Source organism: Vanacampus margaritifer, chromosome 16, assembly GCF_051991255.1.
Source record: "Vanacampus margaritifer isolate UIUO_Vmar chromosome 16, RoL_Vmar_1.0, whole genome shotgun sequence".
NCBI lineage: Eukaryota > Metazoa > Chordata > Actinopteri > Syngnathiformes > Syngnathidae > Vanacampus > Vanacampus margaritifer.
Window position 1 is genome coordinate 4,396,859 of NC_135447.1, and position 17,480 is coordinate 4,414,338.

Consider the following 17,480-nt stretch of genomic DNA (forward strand, 5'->3'; position numbering starts at 1 on the left):
CTAATATTTAATGTTAAAATGTATATTTTTTTTGAAAAGGAAATAAAGTTAAATGTGGACATTATCTAAAATTACGGTATAGTGCAATTTATGTACTTTATACATTTAACCAATTTTATTACGTTTACTTTGAATCATTTTCTTGATTGAAAAAAGATCGAAAGAAAAAATAAAATAACTGTGTATTATACTTTATGCACTCTTAGCAAGAGAAACACAGTGATATTACTATAAATAAAACTATTTTCGTCCCCAAATGAAATTAATCTTTAACGAAAAAAATGAAGTGAAATCAGAAATAACCATGTCATTTTGTTTATTGTATACCAGTATCAATTTCATTCACCTTTTATTCATGCATCTCTTCGCGTCATATAAAAAAAAGATGTAAATAGGACGAACACAGCAAGAAAAACAAAGCATTTTTTTAATTATTGTATTAGCGCGAGTGATGATGCGTTTGGATGCTGCACGACAAAAATCCTAATTGTTGGGATTGCGCAGCCCGTCAAACTGGAGACACTTTGTCTGCAAAAAAAGAAGCACAACACAGTAGGTCAAATGCAGTCTGTGGAATGTGTAGTATGTACAACTCCTAATGGCATGCATGGCTCATATCGTGCAAAATTCCACGTCGATAGAAATAAAATGTTCCAAAAGTATCTGAATGTTGCTAATGTGACTTCCTGCATGTGCACCTTCATCCGGGTATACACCAAAATGTCATCCCCACCCCAAACCACAAATTAGGCTTATTCGATTTGATTCCATAGTGCAAGTGTCCTAATATTGTGACGTGTGTGTGTTGTCAACCTCGTGCCAACTGAGCGTGTCAGCGGGCAGTGCCAGGTGGCAGTGGGGGCACGCTCGCTGCGTCTGCTGCTGCTGCTGCTCATCATCTGCCCCGTCGGGTGTCCCTCTGTACCCCAAAGCAGGTCCCTCGCTACCCCACAGGGGACTACACGGCGCGTGCGAGGACCAGGCCACGCCGAAGTGGGGGCGAGGGTCCGTCTGGTAGTTCATCTTCTGGCCGCCAGAGGGCGGCAGAGACAAAGAATCCGAATCCTGCTGTAACACCAGATGAGTATCAACATATTTCCGGAATAAAATGATGCTGTTTATTTCATTGTATTTATTTATTTGTCTATTTTTTACAGAAATTTGGTAACCTGTGGCGCTCCAGGGTGATACTCTGGATCAAGAGATCTGAGACAGTACCAGCACGGTTCTGACGGTCCGTCTGCACGAAAGTCACCATGGAAACAGGAACAAAAATGACATACAGTATTTGCTTACGTAAGAACTGTTATGTCAATATTCGCAGGCATGTATTCTGTATTCACTGATATTATTATTATTTGACGTCTCCATTGACTGTATATCCATGTTTATATTATACTGCCCCTAGGTGGCCAAGGTGTTCACACAAGAAGGAGCAGCACAATTCCCATTGAACTCAAGCAAAAAAAAATATGGTAAAAATGGTTTAATTATTTACATTATACTTGTGTCGTTACAAAAACGATGGTGTGTGTGGTTTTACCGAGTATGTTGGAGGAATGTGACTGCAATACCACGGGGGTCAGCTCTTCCTCTGTTGGTGGGGGGCACAGCGGGGTGGCATCACTCTGCATGTCAGTGCCCACGGCAGTGTCATCTTGTGAAATCGCTGTGTCATTGACCTGCAAAAGACTTCAACTTTTATTTCAAAAAAATCATTTGAGCCTTTTCAATGAGTCAATATTTTTTCAGCACATTTTTTTGTGTGTAGTTTTTAATGCATAAAAAAAAAAATCAAAACTCATACATTTCATCTGTCATGGTTTAACATATATATATTTTTTAATTATTTTTGGATTACAGTTTCTTAATTTATTTTTTTGTCAAAACATTTATTCCTCGAATTGCATTCGTCAATTAATTCCACTTTAAACGTAAATTACAAAAATCAATCAATATATGTAAGTCATTTATTAGATAGTGTTAAAATGCATTTATTTTCTGTAAATTATTTAACGTTACATGTTGAATTAAATATAATGCATATTAAATTACATTGCATATTTATTAAATATTTTTTAATAATGGTAAAAAAAATATATGCATAAACTGTGGTTATTCTTATTTTTTTATTTATTTTTTTAAATCCATTTATCAAACCTGACCTCTGCCTCTCCTTCACAGGCCTCGCTTTGGACCCGTCCTCCTCTATCTTCTGCTTCCTCTGGTTCTCCTGTTCCTGAGAACTTTTTGAACCCGCCTCTGGTCGTGTCAGCCTGGTTGAAGGCGATCGCGCTGAGGTGAGACACAGTCATTAAACCCCCCCACCCTCGTCCTCTCACAAAATGCCCCACTAGAAGCTTATCAGACGGGTTAAATCAGACGCCAAGGTGGCCCACCTTTCTTCCTCGCTGCATCCCTGCATGCCTTCTCCTGCTATTCTGTGGGGCCTTTTGTCCCTGCGCCTGACTGCGTGAAACAGAAACTGCAGGTGTTCAATATTTGATGCGAGCGAATGGCTCACAAGCGGCTCGCTGTAAAGACTCACAGAGGGTCCAGGCTCGGGTGTCCTCCCGCTTTGGATGTAAACAATCTGGAGGGGAGCCGTCCCAAGACATCTTTCACACACGGCAAATGTTTTGCAGTTTCGCATCTTTTTACAGTTTTCTTGCTACCTAAATGACAAGAGTACATTGTTATAGATTTTGGATAATAGTATGTTATTAAAAAGTTGACACTTATGTGAAAAGATGCAAAAAATTAAGACAGAGATGCAAAAAACTAACATGACTCTTAATTTTTGTATTTGTCCACTAGATGGCGCCTACACATTAAAACACAAGCTACACAATAATCAAATGAGTACACTTTCAAATGATATTCATCAACTACACTGTTAGCATTATTTCCAAAACTAACGTAGCTATTTCTGTATTGTGCTCTTGCAGCGCTTATTCTGAAGGACAAAGTTCAGTACAGGACAAAGTGTTGCTGCCTTGGTTGTTGAGACATAGTAACTTCCGCGATTACGTCACGTAAAACTCTCTAATGCAATGCAGTGGTTGAAAGGGACCAGGCTGGTCCGTGAATAGCTAAACGAGCGAGGTGTATAATTGGTGCCTATTAATATATTATGTTCCCCCCAAAAAACAATGACCCATCCCCCAAATCCAAAATAATAAAATTAAAATAATATATATGTTTAAAAAAAAAAATTGGGGTAAAGGGGGGGATCCACAAATAGGTGAAAAAAACATATATTAAGGTATCATTATTAAGATGAAAGAAAACAAAAAAGAAAAATAAATACAAGTATGGAATTAAAAAATATATATAATGTTTAAAAAAAAAAACTGACCCGAACCCCCCAAAAAATGAATATAATTTTTTTAATTCTTTTTTTAAACAAAATTGGGGGGAGAGGGGGGCAATCCATATAACAAGGTATCATTATTAATATTAAAGAAAACAAAAAAGAAAAATAAATACAAGTATGGAATTAAAAAATATATATAATGTTTAAAAAAAAAAAACTGACCCGAACCCCCAAAAAATGAATCTAAATTTTTTATTCATTTTTTAAACAAATTGGGGGGAGAGGGGGGCAATCCATATAACAATGTATCATTATTAATATTAAAGAAATCAAAAAAGAAAAATAAATACAAGTATGGAATTAAAAAATATATATAATGTTTAAAAAAAAAAACTGACCCGAACCCCCCAAAAAATGAATATAATTTTTTTTCTTTTTTTAAACAAAATTGGGGGGGGGGGGGGCAATCCATAAAACAAGGTATCATTATTAATATTAAAGAAATCAAAAAAGAAAAATAAATCATCTTACAACAAAGAATAACTTGATTAAAATGTTTTTGAAGTGCATCAATTTGCACAAAAGTTTTTAAATCAATAAAATATGAGCGCCACTGCCACCTACTGCCAAAGTCAAAAATCTGTCCTACTGACACCCATTGACCCCAGCCCACACATCCACACACACACACACACACACACACACATTTTTTTTTCTGTCTCCACTCTGATGCGGCGTCGAGGCAGCCATTTGCAAAGCACAATCAACTAAATTACACAGCCAGCCAGTTGCTGCTTTCAGGGTCATTGTACAGAACTGCAATATGTGTGTGTGTGTCCTCTAAGTGCACGACAGGTAGGTAGTAATTGGAGTGATCCCCCCCCCCCCCCTTCCCTATATATGTGTGTGTGTTTGGTGGGAGGAGGACGACGCCGGGAACATAAGTGGCGATGACTCACCACCAGTCTATTGTGCCAGCAGTGCAGCAGCAAGAGTGCTTTTCACCCCGTTCGCCTTCCCTTGCTCTCTCTCTCTCTCTTTTTTTTTTTTTTTTATTTCAACAAGAAATGCGTGATGAAAGGATGAAAAAGAGAGGCGGGAGGGGGAAAAAAACAGGAGGGTACACTGGGGTGTCGGAATAACAGGCAATGAACGAAGGTGGCGGATGAGGAGGGGGAAAAAAAAACGCATATATGAGAGACAAAAGGCAAAATGGAGGCCTTCTTCACTGCTCTTAATGGTCGCTGAGAGCTGCCTTGATGAAGCGTAATATGTCCAAACAGCCAAATAGGACAGAAAAAGATGTTTGATGGTGTGCCGCCCCCCCCCCCCCCCCTCTATCAAAAGTAGGCAGCACACAACCTCACAAAGCAAGTGGACAAAACATTAGGAACACCCAAGATCCAATATGACAGTTCTTATATGGCAATTCTGCCTTAACCTTTATATTAACTCATTCACTGCCATTGACGGCTATAGACGTCAAAAAATCATTTGAACTATTTCTATTAGTTTAACATCCCCCCCCCCACACTTTTACTAACAAGTGTGAAAACCTACAATTTTTTTAAATTGTACATTTAAACAGATATAAAATTAGTGATTAATCGGGAGTTAACTAGTAAAGTCATGCGATTAATAAAAAAAAAAATCGAATTAATTACATGACTTCAATAATTAACTCACGATTAATCACAATTTTTTTTAAAGGTTTTCATACTCTTACCAAAAATGGAAAAAGAGGAAAACTAATAGAAATAGATCAAATGAATTTTTTTACATCTATAGTCGTTAATGAGAGTAAATGAGTTAATAACATATTTGCACGTATTGAATACACCACTTGACAGTGGACATAACATTAGGTACACCTAAGACCCAATTATAGAGCTCTTGCATGATAATTTTAACTTTAAAATGGTAATAATAGTATATTTTGACTTATTGGACACAACATTCGGTACACCTGAGATCTAATAGTCGGCTTAACATAATTATACATTTAACTTATTTTTCACTTAATCTTGCAACGCTTAGTATACATATCATGAGTGAGACGTTTTCTCCCTCTTCTATGCTTTTTTTTTTTTTTTTTTTGCCAGTAATCTTAAAATCTTTTGTCATTTCCTCAGCGCTTGTACAGTACGCCGGTGTCAGCGTATGAGGCGCCGCGCTGTCGCGATAAGATGGGAGAAAGTGAAAGTTAAGGAGTTCTTTATTATTGAATTAAGCGCCGAGGATTTCACGCCGGAAAAAGCCGCAGCGGACATTTTAGATAAGAAACAGCGCGGTATCGACACCAGGGGAGGTCCGACGGGATGCAAGGTTTTCAACCATTAATTCTGATGATTAATTCAGTCTATTTTTTATCCATCTCAGGGGGCGGCCATTTTGCCACTTGCTGTCGACTGACGATGACGTCAATGTTGCTCAGGTCTCAGGTAACAACCAATCACAGCTCGGCTTCAGAAAACAGGTGAGTTGTGATTGGTCCTTGCCTGATCCCTGATATGTTTCTCATTAGGATAAGAAAAGTTTCTCATCCTAATGAGAAACATAACAAGGAGCAAAAAAGTGGAAGAAAGCATTTTTTGCTTCACAGCTTTATTCACATAAATGAAGAGATATTTTTTTGCTATTTTAGTTTCTTTGTGTTTTTGCATATCAGCATTGTCAGTTTTTAACGTAACCAAAACTTGTTAAATGCCTGATTTGTTGTCATCATGTAATGTCTGAAACAGATAAACAACATTTTAAGATTTAAAAAAAATCCTTGTATTTGCACCGGGGCCAAACAATCCGATTATCTTTACGGGTGTTGTTGCGGTGGCCACAGATTGACCCCGGTGCGGATCGTTTCTCATTTCCATGACTTTTTATGAGATGAAAATTGTTTTGAAGTGAATTGAATCACAAAACACGGAATGTGAAGTAGGATATTTAACTTGTGTGTGTGTGTGACATAAAACTGACTCATTTTAGCGTCACATCGTCGCAGTGTCGAGGTTGCAAGTCAGTGCAATGTCCTTTAAAGTAATGTGTGTGTGTGTGTGTGTGTGTGTGTGTGCGAGCACTGTCCTGCAGACGGATGACTCATGCGCCAATCACGACGCGTCAATCACCGCCTCCTTCCTTCCTCACTTCCTTCTTTCCTTCCTTCCTCCCTCCCGTCCGCCTTTTGTTCCCTTCCGTGGCGCCTTCCCAACATCCACGTTAACATTAACCATCCAAATTCCGTTTTACGCCAAGAGAGACAGCAAGAAGCCATGAAAAAAAATCAGCTTTAATAAAATAATTGCTTTTATTTATGTTTGTTTTTTTTTGAGGATAGTATAGCAAAACTAGTGGTCATCATCGTCATGCTGTTATGTACACATTGCACGGGCATGTTTTTTTATTTTATTTCACACTGTACATGTTACAATGCTAAAGGTGACATCAACGACAAACACTCGTCCGGACAGATGGCGTCACCAGGCCTTCCTCCTTGTTTTTTTATTTTTTATTTTTTTTTTTATGTTTATGTTCACAGTTTTAATGAGAGAAGACAGCCATCTTGAATTCTCCACACTGTTTTTATTTTTTCCCCCTCATTTTTTTGTTCTTTTTTTGAAGATGCAAGTAGAAAGACGTGCATGTTTGTTTGTTTGTTTTTTTGTTGTTGTTTTCTTTTTCTTAAATAGCACAATCCCTGACACTTCCCCCACCTGACCGCAAACTCGTCGCTAAATTTCTTTAGGAAATGAACAAAAAACGATTGGTCCTCCTTTCCCACCCAGCCCACTTCTGCGGCGGCGGTGGCGGTGGCGGCGGACTTCAAGTATTTTTAAAAAAAAAAGAAAAAGAAAAGTAAGGTGTGAACGGGCCCTCGTACCAATATTCACATGATAAACCCTCAAAGTGATCAAACTTTAATGTCATGTTCTGCTCACATTAGATGGTATAGGGGGAAAATTAGTTCAACCTAAATGGCTACTTCAAATCAAAATGGTTTTCAGTTTGAGGCATGGGTCCTTCAGATTTTTTCATGCAGCCTGTTATGATAAACATGTCGGCCCTGTTTCAAGAGAATTGGTGAAATTGGTTAATTTTTTCCCCCACATTAATTTCCTGGAGCAGCTATTTCATAAATATGGCTACTTTGAACCAAAATGGCCGACTTCCTGTTTGAATGCGGGCATGGGTCCTTAAGACTTTTTTGTGCATGACGTTACAATAGACATGTCCACCAAATTTCAAGTCAATTGGTAAAACTAATGTTGGGGACTAATGCTATTTTTTTTTTGTACAACTTAGCTACAGAGTAAAAATGGCTGCTTCAATCAAAAATGGCCGACTTATAAATTTTTCAACATGGATTTTTGAGACTTTTTTTTTTTTTTAATGAATCCTGTTAGGATAAACATGTCCACCTAATTTTATGTCGAGCAGTGATACCGGTCTCGGCCAATTTTTTTTTCTAGTTTTCCACAAGGAGCTACTAAGTAAAAACCAACATGGCCGACTTCCTGTTTGATTGCGGGCATGGGACCTTAAGATTTTTTGTGTGCATGATGTTACAATAGACATGTTCACTAAATTTCAAGTCAATTGGTAAAACTAATGTTGGGGACTAATGCTATTTTTTTTTTGTACAACTTAGCTACAGAGTAAAAATGGCTGCTTCAATCAAAAATGGCCGACTTATAAATTTTTCAACATGGATTTTTGAGACTTTTTTTTTTTTTTAATGAATCCTGTTAGGATAAACATGTCCACCTAATTTTATGTCGAGCAGTGATACCGGTCTCGGCCAATTTTTTTTTCTAGTTTTCCACAAGGAGCTACTAAGTAAAAACCAACATGGCCGACTTCCTGTTTGATTGCGGGCATGGGACCTTAAGATTTTTTGTGTGCATGATGTTACAATAGACATGTTCACTAAATTTCAAGTCAATTGGTAAAACTAATGTTGGGGACTAATGCTAATTTTTTTTGTACAACTTAGCTACAGAGTAAAAATGGCTGCTTCAAACAAAAATGGCCGACTTGTAAATTTTTCAACATGGATTTTTGAGACTTTTTATTTTATTTTATTTTTTTATGAATCCTGTTAGGATAAACATGGCCACCTAATTTTATGTCGAGCAGTGATACCGGTCTAGGCCAATTTTTTTTTCTAGTTTTCCACAAGGAGCTACTAAGTAAAAACCAACATGGCCGACTTCCTGTTTGATTGCGGGCATGGGACCTTAAGATTTTTTGTGTGCATGATGTTACAATAGACATGTTCACTAAATTTCAAGTCAATTGGTAAAACTAATGTTGGGGACTAATGCTAATTTTTTTTGTACAACTTAGCTACAGAGTAAAAATGGCTGCTTCAAACAAAAATGGCCGACTTGTAAATTTTTCAACATGGATTTTTGAGACTTTTTATTTTATTTTATTTTTTTATGAATCCTGTTAGGATAAACATGTCCACCTAATTTTATGTCGAGCAGTGATACCGGTCTCGGCCAATTTTTTTTTCTTGTTTTCCACAAGGAGCTACTAAGTAAAAACCAAAATGGCCGACTTTCTGTTTGATTGCGGGCATGGGTCCTTAAGACTTTTTTGTGCATGACGTTACAATAAACATAAATTTCGAGCCTATTGGTGACTGGTGGTCAGGTTTTTTTTTTAAATTCTATATATATCTAATTTTACAGCAGTAGCTGAGTAAATAGGGCTGCTTCAAAACAAAATGGCCGACTTCCTGTTCAATTTTGAGCATGGGTTGTTGAGACTATTTTTTTTTTTTTAATGCATCCTGTTAGGACAGTAATTTTGAGTCATTTGGTGAAACTGACGTCAGGACTATTTTTTTCACCGGGATACTTCAGTTCTCAATCATTTCAAAGCCCCTAAAAAATGGATTTATGGATCGAAACAATGAATGCAAAGATTACACGAGGGCCCCTAAAATCATGGATACAATACAGCAAAAAAACAACTTATGAACCATAATGCTAAAAAAAAAAAAAAAAAAAAAAAAAGGCGTAAAAATGCATCTAATCAGATCACAACAATGATGGCGAAACCTCGGCCCACCGCATCTGGAAGTGTTTTGTGCTTTGGGGGGGTCGGCGGGGCTTCGTGATGAGACTAAGGCAAAAATTCAGGGGGAAAAAAGCAAGAAATGTGTGTTTGTGGCACCTTTTTTTTTTTTTTTTTAATCCCCCGCCCTCAAATTGTAAAGGCACCTGCACACATGTGATTCAACCAAAGGTTTGTTCTTTTTGTTTGTGTGTGTGTTTGTGTGTGTGTTATGTAACATGTTGTAAACATGGTTCCCGTGACGCTGTAGAAAACCTGAATGGAGGCGGACGTACGCCGCCCTGTGTTCACAATGTAAACATGGCGGTGTGCAGGATTACTTCCCTCACCCCCCACCCTCTCTCATCCCTTCCTCTGAACCTTCTCGACAACAAAAACAAAAAACAAATAGAGTGGATTAAAACAAACTGGAATCTCATTCCCGGACTGCCCAATTGACATTTTTTTAGCCTCGCGCTATTGCCGCCCCCACCCGTGGGTCCACAAAAAAAACTGTCAATCAGTACATTCTGCGCTTCATGTAGATCCTCTCGATAAAGTTCTCCAGCTCCTCCTCACTGTCCAGCTGAGGCACCAGGCCGTCTTCCTCGTAGTCATCCCGCGGCGTGGCCGGCGGGTAGTAGAAGGGGGGCCGCCTGCCTCTCCGGGGCGGGGCCAGGGGTTTGGGGGGCGGCGGGGGCTGGTAGGTCCGTGGGTGGGGCAGGATATAGTTAGAGATGTAAGGGCTGTCGGGCAGGCGGGGCGCCGGCCTCTGCCTCCAGCCCTGACCCCGGTTCTTGCCCTGACCCCTGAACCTGCGCCGAGGGCCCTGCGGGTCAAGATCCTGGGTGTTGAAGGGCTGGTCTCGGGCTGGAGGGGGCTTGCCGTAGTACTGCGGCTTGGGGTAAGGGAAGTAGACGGGGTAGTAGGCCCGGTATGGCTTCTGGTAGTACGGGTAGGACGGGAAGGCCAGGAACTGTTTCTGGGGTTTGTACCAGTAGTCGACGGGGGTCTGGGGCTGGTACCAGAAGTCCTGTTTGCGCGACTTGCTTTTGTCCTTCTGCCACTTCTTCATGGATTTGTAGGAGGCCTTGTAGGGGGCTTTGAAGGGGGCTTTCTTGGGGTTTTTGGAGGCCGTGTAGTGGTAGACCGGCGGCGCCGCCAGAGGGGGAGGCACCAGGGGCCTAAAGCGGGGCACCACGGGCAACGCGGCGGGAAGCTGCTGCTGAAGTTCTTTCCGCTTCTTCTTCTTCTCCTCCACGTCGCTGATGATCTCGATGACGTCGTCGGCCGGCAGGTGCAGCTTGCTGCTGATCTCGATGAGCCGATCGATCATCTGCTGGTCCAGGTCGTCCTCGTCCTGATCGGGCAGGAGGACTTCCTCGGAGCGCTTGTCCTCGGCGGCGTTGCTGCTCTTCTGCCGCGGTTTGAGGAAGGCCTGCTGCTTGCGGCCCATGTACTGGAGCAGCATGTCGGAGGCCACGTCGGCCAAACGCTGCTCCTCCTCGCGGGCCCGCTCGGCTTCCTCCTGCTGCCGGAGCACTTCCTGCTTCTCGGCCCGGGCCCTGGCCTCCTCCTCCATGCGGGTCAGGCTCTCGTCCTCCTCCTCCACTTCTTCCTCCGGCTCGCCGCCCTGTTCCTCAAAGTCGTCCATGAAGTTGCCGCCCTTGAGGGCGTCTGAATTCCCCTGCCAGTGGAGTTTCTTTCCCGCTCGGGCCAACTGCGTGTTGTACGCCTTGTAGCCCTTCAGGGGTGGCAGGATCTCATTGTCTTGGAGGCCCAAATCAATGTTCTGGAAGTAGCCGCGGATTTTGCGCTGCAGGGAGCCCTCGTCCCCGGGGAAGCTTTCAACTGATGCCTTCTCCGGGAGGTCCTCAGCCGACAGCCCGTGATCCCGCTCAAAGTCTTGGATAACCTTATCAGTCTCGGACTGTCTCCTGATCTCGTTGATCTCCACCAGGCTAGAGGACGCCTCCTGACTCACGTCCCCCTCCAGGCTCTCACCCCCCTCCCCTGGCCTGTCCAGAGCCTGCAGGAGCACTGCAAGCACCTGCGCGGGGTCAGATCCCAGCTCCGGCTGCTTGTCCCCGTCCAGAGACGTGTTGTTGTCTTCGCCCTGGGGTGGCGGAACAAGCAGCGTCTCCTCCGCCGTTCCTCGGTCCCCATATTCGGCCCATGCGGGGGCAGCGTCGGCGGCCAGCCACAGAGTGACGGTGAGCAGGAGCAATAGGATGAGGCGGGATGAGGGAGGGGCGTGATGACTGGTCATGACCATGCAGGGCAGGCAGGAGGGGGGCGAAGCACCTGCGGGGAGGGGGCACACAAGACGCATAGGCCAGGAGAATTAGACTAAAATACAAATCCGGGGGGGGGGGGGGGGGGGGGTTAATTTCCACTGAACAAAAGTGACCGAATGAATGCAAAAAATTAAACCCTCTGGGATGTGAATCTCACTCTATCCAAAGCCATTCGAGCATTTCACAGTGAGGAAGGAATGTTTAAATTTCGATATTTTTAAGTGCACCGTCGTTTCTTAAGCCACACGGAAATGTCTCCAATTTCTCTCCCCTTTCTGTTGAATTTTCATTCTGTGTGATTTGGCTACTTGAAGATTCGCTTCCATTTCGTAGATGCGAACACGCACGCAAATTGGGAGCGTTTAAAGCAACGAGGCAATTATTTCGACGCACAGAATTGGCGCAACGGAGACAATTTTTTTTTCGCCATGAGCGTCATTTTTTTTATTCAATACCGCCACGCGTGGATTAAACTGCACAAATGATACTTTTATTTTTTTCCCAAACCAAGCAAATTCTCAAAAATGCGGCTCTCACCTCCGCCTCGTCACGCGAGCCAACAAAGCCGGAAAGGGGTCGCGAGCACTGGCCATCTTTTTGGCAGCACAAATGCACGTGAGGGGAAAAAAATAAATATATAGGCCTATTTAAAAAAATAAATAATAATAAAAAGTGACCGAAAATTAAATCCTACATAGGTCCCGTGAGTCAAAGCGACGGCGCCACGCAGCGTGGAAGTCATGCGTAAAAAGCTGCAAGGCACGCTTGAGTTAGTTAAACCCCCCAACGTACACGCATCCTCCTCTTCCTCCTCCAAAGCAAATAGCAAATTATCTGGATGGTCCATTTGAACAAACCTCCACCCCCCCCCCCACCCCCGCGCCCACCGCAATCACTCTCTTTGCAGGAGTGTGGGTGCTGTCACAAAAAAAAAAAGATTTACCTTTCTTCTTTTTCTTCTTTTCATACCGTGGGCATGTTTCTCCCAACCCCCCCCCCCCCCCCCCCCAATCTGCATGCGTGCTGTGGCGGAATGCACGCGAGCCCATTTTTTTTTTATCTGTTCCACACAGCAGCACGCTGTTTTTGTTTTGTTTGTTTTTTTTGTTTATGTTTTTGCGTTTTCCTTTTGGCAATTCACAAAAAAGATTTTTTTTTTTGCAACGAAACACGTGCCTCCCCCACCCCCGCCTTGTCCCGTCTCTCTACGTCATCAAAGCACGTTAATTGAATTAAAATTGAAGTTTAAAATGTATCGCGTGGCTTGTCGTTCAAAGTAGACACGATTTAATTGGAGGAATGTCGCATTGGGGTGGTTGAAAAAATAAAAAATAAAAACGAAAATGCGCTTTGTCAATTTGTGTAAAAAAAAAAAAAAATCTATTTGGCGCAATATGGCACGTGCCAGTGCGGGTTAAAAGGGGGTAATGACACAAATTTCGTTTACTTAATGTTCAAACTGCATTATTATGAAACATAAGGAAAGATGAGATACAATGAATTGTTTGTAAATATTTTTTTCCTCCATAAATAAAATGTGAATTAGAGATGTGGCGATAAAACGCGCAATTGACAATCGACATTAATGGCACAAAATGATGAATGAATAAAATGGATGAATGGATTTTCTCACCTACCTGGGGTCCCACTATAGTGGGGTGGTAGTGGGGGCTGGACGAACGATGAGGGGGTGGGGAAAAAAAAGTCAAAGTAAAGCCAAAAAATATGATCTCATCAAGACTTGAGAGAATTTAAGATCTTCTTTTTTTTTCTTCTTCTCAGCTTGTCCGCCACGTTAAAAAAATGTTCTTTTCAAAATGTTGAAAAGAAATAAAAACATTTTTTTTGTCACTTTAACGCGTGCAGCTAATATATTGTAGTGGATGTTTTCAGCACCACGGCCAGCGCAACTTTATTGTATATACCCTCCTTGGAACCACGTGACTACATCACCGATCCCCCCCCCCCCCCCCATCACCCCCCCCCAATCTCCCTTGCTCCATAGCCACCCCCAGCTGCAGGCTGTGCCTACGTCACGTCCATTGATAAGAACGTTGGTGTGGAGATGGCACCGACGCCCCCTCATGGCCCCCCTCCCTCACCCACACCGCCCCCGCTCCCACCCTCCACTCCCCTTCCCTCCAGCATGAATGAAGGGAAATGGCATGAATGAAATTTTCCTCAATGAAGAGAGAGAGAGAGTGAGTGAGTGAGAGATGGATGGAGCAGCCATTTTGCACTGCTTCTTAAAGCTTCCTCTGTACCAGGAGAAAATTGGGGGGGGGGGGGGTTGTTGACCTCGTTAACGAGCTATCAATTAGTGCTGCTTTGTGTGTGGATGCTCGCTTAAAGTGCACTTCCAACAGCGTTACTCTTTTCACAATTACCACATCTCCGTCATTTGTGCTTTGAAATAACTGTACTCTTATTTATATTGGCTGTTTGGTTGATTTCTGCCTGTCCTTGAAGGCAACACGCGACTTTTTGCTAGGTAGGTTGATAGATCATTTCAGTGAGGAAAGCTGTGATTTCAGAATGTGCCCGAAGGCAGCACTTGACTATATGGATGGAGAGATGGAAAATCAGTTGTGGGAGTAAAGCTATGATTTCCCACTGGCCCTGAAGGCAACACACGACTTTAGGTGCGTCGATGAATTGTGTGAGAAAAGCTGTCATTTCAGCCCTGTTGGATGGGTTGAAGGTCTGAAGGTTTCAAAGATGTCATGCTTCTTAGAGAACATAAACACAATGCCAGGAAAAGCCTACAAGAACATCCGCTATTTGCCTGGGGTTAATCAGAAGCACTTTAAATGGCAGCAGGTGTGTGTTGACTCCCATTTAACATGAGAATGTGATTGGTTCATTGAGACCGCAGCCACAACACCAGTTATTGAGGGTGTGTGCACTTATGGAACCACGTCATGTGAATTATTTTTTCTTCTCCTCACGTAAAGATAAAGTTGTTGTATGGGTAATAGGTCTCATTAATGGTGTAAAAAAAAAAGTTGGGAAATGATTTATCTTGGTATTGGTTTTTTTATATCACAAAAAAAATGGATTTTAATGGGGGTGTGTAGACTTTTTATATCCCTTGTTTTTTTTTATATCACCAAAAAAATGGATTTTAATGGGGGTGTGTAGACTTTTTATATCCCTTGTTTTTTTTTTATATCACAAAAAAATGCATTTGAATTGGGGTGTGTAGACTTTTTATAACCCTGCAGACAGGCAGAAGTCACCCTTCGATGACCAGGTATTTAGTTGGTAAATGAGTTGTGCGAAGAAATCTATGATTTCAGACAACACTGAAGGCTGTGATTTGTACTGTTTGTGTTTGTATTTTATTTTTAAATTTTTTACTGTGCTTCGCCTCCAGTACAATTATATGTCATTATAATTAGTATTGATTCATCCATGAGAGTCATCCGAGCGTACGTCAACAGGTGAGGGAGGGAAAGCGGTTCTGTTAGTACTGATATGATTGGCAAACAAGTTCTGCTTGTCAATCATAATGACGCACGCCGCCGCCATTTTGTTTGCCTGTTTACCTTCTGGCGCCGTTCAGTGACGAGTCGTGCTCTGCTGGGATTTTTGAAATATTTTCATGAGTTTTATGTAGAGGACTCATTTCTTTATTTATTTTTCATTATTAGTCATTATAGTGTCGTCGTCTGAGACCGTTTTTGATGCACAAAGGCTGTCTTGACCAAAATTGGAGGCCGAGTGATTTAAAGACAAAAAATAAGATAAATATGGTTTTATCAAGCCACAGATACAATTGATAGAAAATCAATTGTGCGTGTATACGTGCGATTTCAGACATTCCACATTGGATGGATGGATGACGAATCGATGAATATTTAGTTGATGTGTCACTTGTGTGAGGAAATCTATAGTTTCAGACTGTCCCTGAAGGCAACCTTTTAACAATGAATGCATAGATGCATTGACTGAAAAATGGATGAATGGATATTTAGTTAATGGGTCAGTTATGGGGCAGCACGGTGGCTGACTGGTTAGCACGTCCGCCTCCCAGTGCAGAGGACGTGAGATCGAGTCCGGGCTTCGACCTTCCTGGGTGGAGTTTGCATGTTCTCCCCGTGCTTGCGTGGGTTTTCACCGGGTACTCCGGTTTCCTCCCACATTCCAAAAACATGCATGGCAGGTTAATTGAACACTCCAAATTGTCCCTAGGTGTGAATGTGAGTGTGGTTGTTCGTCTCTGTGTGCCCTGCGATTGGCTGGCAACCAGTTCAGGGTGTACCCCGCCTACTGCCCGAAGCCAGCTGGGATAGGCTCCAGCACCCCCGCGACCCTAGTGAGGAAAAGCGGCCAAGAAAATGGATGGATGGATGGATGGGTCAGTTATGTTCAGAATTTCTGATTTTAGATGGTCCCTGAAGGCAACAATCGACAACAGACAATTATATAGACATTTAGTTAGCTGAGCCACGCGAGGAAAGCGCTGATTTCAAACAGACCCTTAAGGCATAACATGACAACCTCTGCTTGATAAGATTGCATTGCGACGGATGGTGGGGGCGGCGGGGCGGGGCGGGGGTGAGGGGGCAGTTATTTGCATGCGGAAATCCTTGATGATGGCAGCGGCGGTGGAGGTGTGCCGCAGAGCAGATGTTGGCTGATATCACGGCCTTGGCATTATCAACTGCCACTCTGCATTAGACGCCCCCTGTGCAACGACCCCCTCGCACCCCGCAACCTGCCTCGACACTGACTCACACTCAACCGCAACACAAAACCTCGTCACCTTTGTCTCTCGCTCTGAAACCAAAATATAGAATTTTTTTAAGACAAAGATTTGAAGTGCAAATGTAGGGAACGCTTGAACGTGTCTCGGAAGGTTCGTCAAGGTACTGGATAATGACCTCGTAAAAATGGCCACCAAAGGGTTCATCATTCTCCCACTCTCGTCGTCTGTGGCCAGAGTTAATTAAACGGAACAAAAGGCCATTCACGCATACGTTTAATAGTCCAAAAGTTTCTCCTTCAGAAAGTTTTGAGCCATGCAATGTGCATGTCAGACCACTAGTTGGCATACTTGTCACTCACTGCTGGTACCCTAGATTAAATAAAGATCTTTTTTCCCCACCCTAAAATACAATTTAATTTTTTTTGCTTTATTTTTGCTCTAAGTGTTGACATTTTTAAAGCATTTTGATTGGTGAATTTTTGGACTATAGGTCCATCTAGAATATAAGTTCCACCAGTCCAAAAATGCAGTCTGAAGAAGAAAAAAATAATAATAAATTGCTCCGGAGTATAAATTCCCGTAGAATCCCAAATCGTGGCCAAAGGTAGAATCCTGGTTGCTTTCTATGCCTTTTTTGTCGTTTCATATAGTAAATCCTTTTTGTGCCGGATGCCGCATGCTATAAAGAAAACAGCCATATTGCAATGAAAGTATTTCACAATCGCCTAAAGAAAGTAGAAGAAATGGAAGAAGTGTCTACACTGCTATTTACTCAGTCACCAATATTCATGTTTGTAGTGACATCACCAACTAGTGGCCTGGCATGCACATTACAGGGATAAGTATAATCCACCCGACAGTTTTCAAAGTTAAGTTCTTGTACTGCGATAATTGCGGCGTTAGCGTAGCCTAAGAGGCTATCCGCGAATGGCCTTTTTGTTTCCTTTAATTACCTCCCTCTCCTTTTGTGGACACGCAGGAGTGTGGGCGAGGGCGCGCACGTAGGAGGAGATGCTTTGAGAATGATGAACCCGCACACTGGTGGCTGCTGTCTTTTCTTTCTTTCTTTTTTTTTGTCTGCGTTAATGCGGCTGCTGGG

The 17,480-nt window shown here is 42.2% G+C and overlaps 3 protein-coding genes across 5 annotated transcripts in view; 1 reads left to right on the plus strand and 2 right to left on the minus strand.

The window, feature by feature from the left end:
- Positions 1-186: 186 nt before the first annotated feature.
- Positions 187-13,351, minus strand: LOC144036011 (uncharacterized). 2 transcript variants are annotated; one of them, XM_077546240.1, is made up of 8 exons: positions 13,304-13,351; positions 2,549-2,671; positions 2,400-2,469; positions 2,166-2,295; positions 1,544-1,682; positions 1,170-1,240; positions 814-1,065; positions 187-528 (listed from the first exon to the last, which is right to left on the minus strand). In XM_077546240.1, the coding sequence occupies exons 2-8, from the start codon at positions 2,616-2,618 to the stop codon at positions 484-486; spliced, it is 777 nt and encodes a 258-aa protein (XP_077402366.1). In that variant the 5' UTR covers positions 2,619-2,671; positions 13,304-13,351; the 3' UTR covers positions 187-483. The 2 variants fall into 2 exon arrangements, with proteins under 2 accessions (XP_077402366.1, XP_077402365.1); XM_077546239.1 differs by having other exon boundaries at positions 814-1,068.
- Positions 978-17,480, plus strand: part of LOC144036010 (multidrug and toxin extrusion protein 1-like) — a 41,573-nt gene continuing 25,070 nt past the window's right edge. Inside the window, exons 1-3 of the mRNA XM_077546235.1 lie at positions 978-1,296; positions 1,409-1,475; positions 2,185-2,300. The gene's annotated coding sequence lies outside the window, so the exon portion shown is untranslated. The remainder of the gene's footprint in view (positions 1,297-1,408; positions 1,476-2,184; positions 2,301-17,480) is intronic.
- Positions 6,594-13,426, minus strand: LOC144036009 (uncharacterized). 2 transcript variants are annotated; one of them, XM_077546231.1, is made up of 2 exons: positions 13,308-13,426; positions 6,594-11,677 (listed from the first exon to the last, which is right to left on the minus strand). In XM_077546231.1, the coding sequence occupies exon 2, from the start codon at positions 11,646-11,648 to the stop codon at positions 9,894-9,896; it is 1,755 nt and encodes a 584-aa protein (XP_077402357.1). In that variant the 5' UTR covers positions 11,649-11,677; positions 13,308-13,426; the 3' UTR covers positions 6,594-9,893. The 2 variants fall into 2 exon arrangements, with proteins under 2 accessions (XP_077402357.1, XP_077402358.1); XM_077546232.1 differs by lacking the exon at positions 13,308-13,426 and adding an exon at positions 12,208-12,342.

Excerpts from the sequence above, each read along its gene's own strand:
- LOC144036011 (XM_077546239.1), bottom strand. The coding sequence starts at position 2,618 with ATGTCTTGGGACGGCTCCCCTCCAGATTGTTTACATCCAAAGCGGGAG. Across the intron at positions 2,470-2,548 it reads CACCCGAGCCTGGACCCTCT|TCAGGCGCAGGGACAAAAGG; the intron begins GTGAGTCTTTAC and ends TGTTTCACGCAG. Across the intron at positions 1,241-1,543 it reads ACATTCCTCCAACATACTCG|ACGGACCGTCAGAACCGTGC; the intron begins GTAAAACCACAC and ends ACTTTCGTGCAG.
- LOC144036009 (XM_077546231.1), bottom strand. The coding sequence starts at position 11,648 with ATGGTCATGACCAGTCATCACGCCCCTCCCTCATCCCGCCTCATCCTA.